At 40.8% G+C, this 10,281-nt stretch overlaps 1 protein-coding gene across 1 annotated transcript in view; it reads right to left on the bottom strand.

The window, feature by feature from the left end:
• Positions 1-10,281, bottom strand: part of ZYG11B (zyg-11 family member B, cell cycle regulator) — a 91,661-nt gene that overhangs the window by 17,407 nt on the left and 63,973 nt on the right. Inside the window, exons 6-8 of the mRNA XM_017548811.2 lie at positions 9,324-9,388; positions 2,837-2,936; positions 2,168-2,218 (exon numbers count right to left, since the gene is read on the bottom strand). Coding sequence (XP_017404300.1) covers positions 2,168-2,218; positions 2,837-2,936; positions 9,324-9,388 — 216 coding nt within the window. The remainder of the gene's footprint in view (positions 1-2,167; positions 2,219-2,836; positions 2,937-9,323; positions 9,389-10,281) is intronic.

The following is a 10,281-nucleotide window of genomic DNA, read 5'->3' as shown; positions in this document are numbered from 1 at the left end:
TGGCTATTAAAGAGACAGAAATAAGAATAAATCCAGACATGTCAACTCCAGAATTCCTACTCTTTCCACTATTCCTAAACAGCCTTCTCTCTCTTTATAACATTATTATTTCATTCATATCTCTATTATTGTACTTTTTAGATTCTGTTACAACCATATCTACATAGCTATTTTTTTCTATTGTACTGTTTGTTATCGGTAGAATTTATGGATATAATCCAGTGTGAATTATAATTACATAATTATAATTCAGTGTGAATTCCCTAACATTTAGTAAGGTAGCAAGTGTCATTCATTTGATATCATGGGTACTCTATACATATATATCAAATGAATGGCTTACTTTCTCGTTACATACATAATTTGTAAGTCATGGAAAAAAGGGGTCTCTTATTTGACTTTTCCATGCACTATTATTATTCAAACACCTCATTCTAGGATTTTAACAGGCATGTTTAAGTATACTTTTTGCCTAAATCTTCCCTAAGACATTGTTTATATCTGCCCTCTTTAAAGCTTTTTTTTTTTTTGAGATGGAGTTTCACTGTTGTTACCCAGGCTGGAGTGCAATGGCACGATCTTGGCTCACCGCAACCTCCGCCTCCGGGGTTCAAGCAATTCTCCTGCCTCAGCCTCCCGAGTAGCTGGGACTACAGGGACGCACCATCATGCCCAGCTAATTTTTGTATTTTTAGTAGAGACGAGGTTTCACCTTGTTGACCAGGGTGGTCTCGATCTCTTGACCTCGTGATCCACCCACCTCGGCCTCCCAAAGTGCTGGGATTATAGGCGTGAGCCACCGCGCCCGGCCAAAGCTTTTTAAACTTTTCATGGTTTATTAGTCTTATTTCCTCAACTGATTATAAGCAAGCAAAATTATATATCAGATATTGAAATTATCTGCTTCCCAAAGTATACAGCACAACCTTATACCTGTAATAGAGTCTCTACATTTTCCATATAAATAATAAAAATCACAGAGATTTGGGTTTTTTTTTTGGAGACAGGGTCTTGCTCTGTCACCCGGCTGGAGTGCAGTGGTGTCGTCATGGCTAATTGTAACCTAGACCACTTGGGCTCAAGCAATTCTTCCATCTCAGCCTCCTGAGAAGCTGGGACCATAGACATCTGCTACCATGACTGGCTAATTTTTAAATGATTTGTATAGATGGGGTCTCACTATATTGCCCAGGCTGGTCTCAAACTCCTGGGCTCAAGCAATCCTCCTGCCTTGGCCTCCCAAAGTGCTGGGATTACAGGCATAACCACTGTGCCTGGCCTTACATATGATCTTAATACTTATGTAGACCCTATTGGTGCAAGTAATTTTCTCAAATTCACGAAGTGAGTTTACAACCTAGATCCTAGGTCATCTGACTCCTAGTTCAGGGCTTTTTCCGTCTCTGTTAAGGAGCAAAGTTGCATATATGAAAATAAATATACTTCTTTAGAAGTAACAAAAAAAAAAAATTTTTTTTTTTTTTGAGAAAGGGTCTCACTCTATCACCCGGGCTGGAGTGCAGTGACACGATCACGGCTCACTGCAGCCCTGACGTCCTGGGCTCAAGTGATTTTCCCACCTCAGCCTCCTGAATAGTTGGAACCACAGGCATGTGCTACAATGTCCAACTTTTTTTTTTGGAAGAGGCGTCCCGTTATATTGCCCAGACTGTTCTTGAACTCCTGGCTTCAAGTGATCCCCTCCTGCCTTGGCCTCCCAAAGTGCTGGGATTACAGGTGCAAGTCACCACATGCCTGGCCACGAAAAGTTTTTATTAAAATATAAAATGTCGACTGGGCATGGTTGCTCAGGCCTGTAATCCCAGCACTTTGGGAGGCCAAGGTGGGTGAATTATAAGGTAAGGAGTTCGAGAGCAGCCTAACCAACATGGTGAAACCCCGTCTCTATTAAAAATGCAAAAATTACCTGGGCATGGTGGCATGTGCCAGTAATCCCAGTTACTCAGGAAGTTGGGGCAGGAGAATCGCTTGAACCTTAGAGGCGGAGGATGCAGTAAGATCATGCCATTGCACTCCAGTCTGGGCGACAGAGCAAGACTCCGGTTCAAAAATGTGTTTGTGTGCGTGTGTGTGTGAAAATGTATAATACCGCCTGAAAACAATAAACATGAATATCTAGTGGCCTGCATGGAGATGATAGACTTACCCTGACAATGAAGAGTTCAGTACCAAGCTGTGCAGTTTGTTCTGTAGAAAGCTACAAGCAAGTAAAAAACAAATTCAATGTCCAAGAACTCACTAATGTGAGTTTAATACCATTCGCTGTATCTGACTCCAAAGGTCGGACTAAAATCAATCCCTGATCAACTTGGAATTCTGCTTTATCTATATCTATATCTATCTATCTATCTATGTATCTATCTATCTATCTGTCTATCTATTTTGTGAGACAGGGTCTCGCTCTGTCACCCAGGCTAGAGTGCAATGATGTGATCAATCAGTTCACTGCAGCCTCCATCTCCCGGGCATAAGAATTCTCCCACCTCAGCTGCCTGAGTAGTTGGGTCTACAGGTGCTTGCCACTAAACCCAGTTAATTTTTCTATGTTTTGTGGAGACAGGGTGTACCTATGTTGCCCAGGCTGGTCTCAAACTCATGGCTTCAAGCAATCTGCCTGCCTCAGCCTCCCAAAGTGCTGGGATTACAGACATGAGTCAATGTGCCCAGCCAAATTCTGCAATATTCAATGTAGCTTGAATAAGCAGGCTGGCAGAGAGATTTACTAATCTTTCTGGCATACAGATTTCAGGGGGAAACATTAAATGTAATGATAAACAGCTGCCTACAGAAAATTATTCAGCAACAGTTCAGGTACCTTGGCAGCCAGGATGGAAATGATAGCAACTGCCATCCTTTGCATGTTTTGATCCTCATGGTTGCAGAGCCATTGCATGACAAGCTTGGCTGCTTCAAACCTGAAAACACAAAAAGGGTTTCATGAATTAATCGTGGAGGCCCAGGCACAGTTTCAGAGTTCCAGCTAGGAACTGATGCTACAACTTAAATATGTGAAAAGGCAAGGGAAAATTCCTCTTTACTGGTAGAGAGTAACAATTACACTTAGTGTTTTAGAGATGATGCCATATTATTAATTCTGACAACATTTTGTAAAGAAAGAAGGGTTTGGAAAATAAGATTCCAACTATCTGGCATTTCATTTTCTAGAATTATAACATATTTCTATTCTGTATTTCTAAATTGTAGGTTTTTCTATATCAAGTTGTGATTTAAATATTTTCTGGGTTACTCGTAGCACCTAGCACAACAGAAACATTCATTCATTCATTCACAAACCTATATTAAACTCTTGCTTTGTGCCAGATATTGTTCTTAGTGCTGGAGATAGAGTAGTGAACAAAACAGAAAAATTTTGCTACTTTCCTAGAGCTTACATTCTAGTGAGGAAGACAGGTAATAAATCAGATAAATAAGTAAAATAGATAGTATGGTTAGGTACTGACATACGCTATAGAGAAAAAAAAAATGAAGCAGGAAAAGAGGATCTGAAATTTTATGTAGGGTGGCTATGGAAGGCCTCGTTGAAACTTTTGAGGAAGTAAGAGAGATAGCCATATGGATATTTAGGGGACAAGAATTCCAGGCAGAGAGGAGGGGAAATATAATAGCCCTGAAGTGGGTATGTGCCTAAGAAGTTTCAACAAATAGCATGGAGGCCAGTGAGGTCAGAGCAGAGAGAACAAGGGAAGAGTTCTGAGAGAAAGTGAGAGGTAAGAGAGGCACCAGATCACATACAGTCTAGTGTATTGTCCATTCTTCCACTGCAATAAACAACTACCTGAGACTGGGCAATTTATAAAGAAAAGAGGTTTAATTGGCTTATGGTTCCACAGGCTGTAAGGAAGCACAGCTAGGAAGGCCTCAGGAAACTTGCAATCATGGTGGAAGGTGAAGAGGTGGCTGGCACATCCTACATTGGAAGGAAGAGCAAAGCTGGATGTGCTACACACTTTCGAATGACCAGATATTGTGAGAACTCTATCACAAGATAGCACTTGGGGGATGGTGCTAAACCATTAGAAAATACCTCTATGATCCAATCACTTCCCACCAGGCCCCACCTCCAGCACTGGTGATTACAATTCAACATGAGATTTAGGTGGGGACACAGAGCCAAAACATATCAGTAAAGAATAAGCTTTTACTATGAATGAGAGGGAAAGCAATGGAAGGCTTCTGAGCTATATGACATGAGCAGGACTACTCTATCAGCTGTGTTTAGAATAAACTCCAGGAGGGCACAGACAGAAGCAGGAGGGCAAGGACTGAACCAGGAGAGCAGTTCTGAGGCTACTGCAGTAATTCAGGAAAGAAATCACTTTTAGTCTATTCCAAGCGGTAGAAATGGAAGTGAAGAAATCCAGAAATGGTTGAATTCTAGATACATTTTGAAGACAAAGCTGGATTTGCCAAAGAACTCAATGTGGGATACAGAAGAAAAATCAAGATGAGGTTAAGGAATATATATATATCTTACCCATGGTCTCATCCTTAAGACTCAGATCAAATATCACTGCCTTTGAGAAGGTTTCTTTGATGAGTTGATCACTGCCTTCTTAGCTCCTGAGTACTTTAGGTATAGCTGTCAGAGATCCACAGTCATCTGTAGACTCACTTGAATCCCTATGTGGCCTGTGGCTCCTTGAGGGTGGGGACTATATATCCTATTGGCCCTGTATGCCACACACTCAATACAGTAATCGAAACATAAATAGTGTTTAACATATGTTGACTAAATGATTATTTTTAGGTAGATTACTACTCTGCAACTTCACTTAAATTTACTATTACCTTCTTTCTGTTCCCAAGGCCATTTCTGATTAGGCCCATTACTTGTATTCTTCTACAATAAATTCCTAATTGGCTTCTGTGTTTCCACTGGTTTCTCATCAATGTGTGCCTGCACATTAGAAATAAATAAACCTGTCCAAGGACTTAGGTATGATGTCACTCCCATACTCACAGCATTCTAGGACTTTAGCATGGGGCTATATCAAGCTTTTTTCTTGCCTACCCTATGCTTGCTGCAAAGTGGATTGTTCATTAGTCTTCACACATGCCCACAAGTATGAGGTAACACAGCCTAGTAGTAAAGTGTACAGATTCTCAAGTCAATTCTGGGTTTGAATTCTAGTTCTACTTAATGTTAACAATAAAATGAATTAATTTTATCATGTGAGGCAATGTAATCAAGTTGTTAAGAACATTATACACTTTGGAGTCAGCCTGGATTCAAATATCAGCTCCACCACTTATTAACCTTTTTTTCTTTTTGATACGGAGTTTTGCTCTTGTTGCCAAGGCTGGAGTGCAGTGGCACTGTCCTGGCTCCCTGTAATCTCTGCCTCTTGGGTTCAAGTGATTCTCCTGCCTCAGCCTTCCTAGTAGCTGGGAGCCTGCCACCATACCGGGCTAATTTTTTGTATTTTTAGTAGAGACAGCATTTCACTATGTTGGCCAGGCTGCTCTGAAACTCCTGACCTCAGGTGACCCACCCACCTCAGTCTCCCAAAGTGTTGGGATTACAGGCGTGAGCTACTGTGCCCAGCCTAACTTTGGAACTCTGAGCAAATTCCTGAATCTCTCTGAACTTCAATATTCCTATCTGTAAAACAGTAACAAAAACCTATTCCAGGCCAGGCATGTTGGCTCACACCTGCAATCATGGCACTCTGGGAGGCTGAGGCGGGCAGATCACCTGAGGTTAGAAGTTCGAGACTAGCCTGGTCAACATGGTGAAACCCTGCCCTACTAAAAATACAAAATTTGCCTTGTGTAGTGGCGCACACCTGTAGTCACAGCTACTCAGGAGGCTGAGGCAGGAGAACTGCTTGAACCCAGGAGGCAGAGGCTGCAGTGAGCCGAGATCGTGCTATTGCACTCTAGCCTGGGCAACAAGAGTGAAACTCTTGTCTCAAAAATAAAAAATAAAAAAAAAAAAATAAAAACTATTCCATAGGGTTGTCATGAGGATTAAATGATACTACATAGAAGCTTAAGACTTAGTACACAAAATAAGTTCTTTATAAAGGTTAATTTTTACTGACATAATTGACTTTCTCTGTGTCTTTATTCATGCAGTTCCAACAACATAAAACAATTCAACCAGCTCTCATCTTCAAAGCAACATAGCACGGATGAAAAAATGGAGGATCTGGAGTCAGAATGAATTTAAATCTAGACTCTGCTACTTACTATCTTATTACCTTGGGCAAGTTACTAATCCTTTCTGTGTCTCTATTTCCTCATCTGTAAAATGAAGATCATAAGAGTAACAATTTCACAGGATTGTTCTGAGGACTGAATAAACACACATAAAACACTTTAGCACAATGCCTGCCTTGCAACAGTAAGTGCTTCATATATGTTAGTTTTTACCATTTGTATCTCAAGTGCCATTAACTAACATGAAATCCTTAACGATCATCAGTAAGATAGAATCTTTCCTTCCTTGTGTGGGGGCCCAATGCATTTCATTAACACCTCTTCTATGAAAACTTTTGTTTTGACCAGGCACAGTGGCTCACACCACTTTGGGAGTGATTCCAGCACTTTGGGAGGCAGAGACGGGTGGATCACCTGAGGTCAGGAGTTAGAGAGTGGCCTAGTCAACATGGTGAAACCCCGTCTCTACTAAAAATACAGAAATTGGCTGGGCATGATGATGGGCACCTATAATCCCAGCTACTCAGGAGGCTGAGGCAGGAGAATATCTTGAAAGCAGAAGGCGGAGGTTGCAGTGAGCCAAGATTGTGCCACTGCACTCCAGCCTCAGTGAAAGAGCAAAACTTGGTCTCAAAAAAAAAAGAAAAATTCTGTCTCATGTAATACTCATTTATTCATCCATCCATCCATAAATCCATTAAATATCCACTCAAGCACAAGAGACAAAGAGATGAACCAATCATAACCTCTGACCGCAAAGAAGGTCAATTCTTGCAGAGAACATTGGCTAGATGAGAGGCAGGCAAACTTGATAGTTTGTGGATCTGGCTGCCTGCTTTGTAAAATTCTGTTGGAACACAGTCACACCCATTTGCTTCTATATTAGCTATGGCTGCTTTTGAGGTACAACGGCAGAATTAAATAGTTGCAACAGAGACTCTATGGCCCATAAGCCTAGAGCATTTATAATCTAGCCCTTAACGAAAACGTTAAAGGGTAGAATATAATCTTTAGGAGAGTGACTGTCTTTCCTACTTTAGACTTTGTTACAACGATCAGTACAGAGGCTCAATATTTCCAAAATAAAATTAGCAATCTACATGAGACATATGTAGCTATATTTTTATCCAAATTGCTTATTTCAAATAAAAAATGGAACACCACTTTCCTTAGCCATGCCAGGTAAGTGTTCTCTGTCACTCAAATAAAAGTCAATTACAGTAAAATTGCTGCTTACAGGCCAGGAGCAGTGGCTCATGCCTGTAATTCCAGCACTTTGGGAGCCCAAGGTGGATCACCTGAGGTCAGGAGTTCAAGACCAGCCTGGTCAACATAATGAAACTCCGTCTCTACTAAAAATACAAAAAATTAGCTGGGCGTGATGGCGCATGCCTGTAATTCCAGCTATTTGGGAGGCTAAGGCAGGAGAATTGCTTGAACCTGGGAGGTGGAGGTTGCAGTGAGCCAAGATCATGACATTCCACTCCAGCCTGGGCAACAAGAGTGAAACTCCATCTCAACAACAACAAAAAATTGCTGCTTGAGAAACATACTTTTCATTAAATAATGAAGTATAAAGTTCCTTTTCAAAATGCTATCATTAAAAAATGGTATTTTACTACTGGGCATGGTGTCTCACGCCTGCAGTCCCAGCATATTGGGAGGCCGAGGAGGGTGGAAAACTTGAGGTCAGGAGTTTGAGACCAGCCTGGTCAACACGGTGAAACCTTGTCTGTACCGAAAAATATAAAAATTAGCCCAGCGTGGTGGCATACACCTGTAGTCCTAGCTACTTAGGTGGCTGAGGTAGGAGAACCCAAGAGGAGGAGGTTTGCAGTGAGCTAAGATTGTGGCACTGCACTCCAGCCTGGGTGACAGAGACCCTGTCTCAAAAAAAGAAAAATAAAAGTTATATTTTAAAATAATAAAATGAAAAAAAAAAAAACCAACTTTTTTTGTTGTTGTTGTTGAGACAGAATCTCGCTTCGATGCCAGGGATGGAGTGCAGTGGCATGATCTTGGCTAACTGCAACCTCTCTCGGGCTCAGAATTGCTCAAGCAATTCTCCTGCCTCAGTCTCCCAAGTAGCTGGGATTATAGGCGCCTGCCACTATGCCCAGCTAATTTTTCGTATTTTTAGTAGAGACAGGGTTTCACCATGTTGGCCAGGCTGGTCTCAAACTCCTGACCTTGTGATTCACCCACCTTGGCCTCCCAAAGTGCTGGGATTACAGGTGTGAGCCACCTCACCCAGCCAAAAAAAAAAAACTATTTTAAGCTCCAAAAGTACATCTTAAAAAACAAAGGTCCCCTTTATATTTAATGGACTCTAGCTCTATGGCCTCCTTTAATCTCTCCTTCAAAAGTTTCTAGCATAATTCAATACCAAATAGTGATAACAATAAGAGACACATTACAGAAAAAAGAACACTGGACCTCTTTTTGTTTTTTTTTTTTTTGAGATAGGATCTTGCCCTGTTGCCCAGGCTGGAGTGCAATGCCACGATCTTGGCTCATTGCAACCTTTGCCTCCTGGGTTTAAGTGATTCTCCTGCCTCAGCCTCTCAAGTAGCTGGGATTACAGGCATGTGCCACCATGCCCAGCTCATTTTTTGTATCTTTAGTAGAGATGGGGTTTCACAATGTTGGCCAGGCTGCTCTCGAACTCCTGACCTCGTGATCCACCTGCCTAGGTCTCCCAAAGTGCTGGGATTATGGGCGTGAGCCACTGCGCCCGGCCAAACCTGCATCTTTCTAATCTTGCAGTTATTAGTCACAAAGCCATAGTCAAAACAATGAATCTCTACATATGCCTCAGATTTTTTAATCTTTTGAATGGGGATAATAATGTTCATAGCCTACAATATTATGTGGATATCTTGAACCATAACCAACATAAATTCCTAAGCAAAGGACTATGAAAACACAGGTCAATTTGCTATCATGAATGCCAAAGCACCAAATTAAAGAAAGTATATTTAGTATTCTAGAAAATAACCCACAGTTCTATCTACTTAATTAATCTTATAAAAGGGATATCCTAAATGGTAAGAAATTACCCAAGACAGATTTCTAACATTCTGTTTTGCCCCACTTTAAGTTCTAGAGCTATTACTTGCCTGTTAAATGGAACATCTTGGAGGATCCGGTCACTGCAAAGTGAAAGGAGGCAATTCTTCTGTAACTAAAGAATCAAAGGGAGAGAAAAAAAATCCTAAATAAAATATCACTTTGTTATCTTTTAACCAAGGTATAGCTTCTATATGAAAAAAAAGAAAACCAATAAAACGCCAGTTACTTCTTACAACCTTTATCTGCACCCTACTACTGAAAAGCTGACTTCCAGTAGACCCATGCAAGGTTACTTTTACCTTTTTTTGTCTTTTCCATTAGATGAGAAATAGGGTAATAAACAGGATAATTACAACCAATCTCCTTCTTTCTGGTGGCCTATGAAGTAACCTTGCCTTCTGTATTTTTTGAGATGGAGAGAATGACAAAAAGCAATGGCTCAAAGTTTTACTTGTTGGCATAGCATAAAAGAACATAGGCGAAACTGCTTGGAAGACAGTCTGACTCTAACATAGAGTACGCGGGGTTAGTGTTCTACACAATGGCCTCTAAAGAGTGACTGATAGACTTGGCTGTATCTTTTCAATAAAGTTGAGACCAGTACAATTAAACAATAGTAAATAAAAATGAATAATTCACTGACAGAGTCAAGGTGCACCATCATAACAGAAAGGTGATTCAAGTTATTCCCGTGAAGCAAAATAAGAAAGTAAGTGTGGGCTTAAAAAAAACTCATAGTCTCTAATAATTTTTTTTTTTATTTGGACAAATGGCTTTAATATTTTTTAAGGTTTTGGTGTACAATTGGAAGATTTCTTATGTAAATGAGACTTAATATAAGGGAATTCAATTATAGAAGGCAAAACTCAGATTAATAGGATATATACAGCTAGTCAAGAAATAGAGGCCGGGCGCGGTGGCTCAAGCCTGTAATCCCAGCACTTTGGGAGGCCGAGGCGGGTGGATCACGAGGTCAAGAGATCGAGACCATCCTGGTCAACATGG

The sequence above is a fragment of the Cebus imitator genome, unplaced genomic scaffold (assembly GCF_001604975.1).
Source record: "Cebus imitator isolate Cc_AM_T3 unplaced genomic scaffold, Cebus_imitator-1.0 Scaffold214, whole genome shotgun sequence".
In the NCBI taxonomy this organism is placed as follows: domain Eukaryota; kingdom Metazoa; phylum Chordata; class Mammalia; order Primates; family Cebidae; genus Cebus; species Cebus imitator.
The sequence above is the reverse complement of the archived record's forward strand: the minus strand, read 5'-3'. Positions and strand labels throughout refer to the sequence as shown.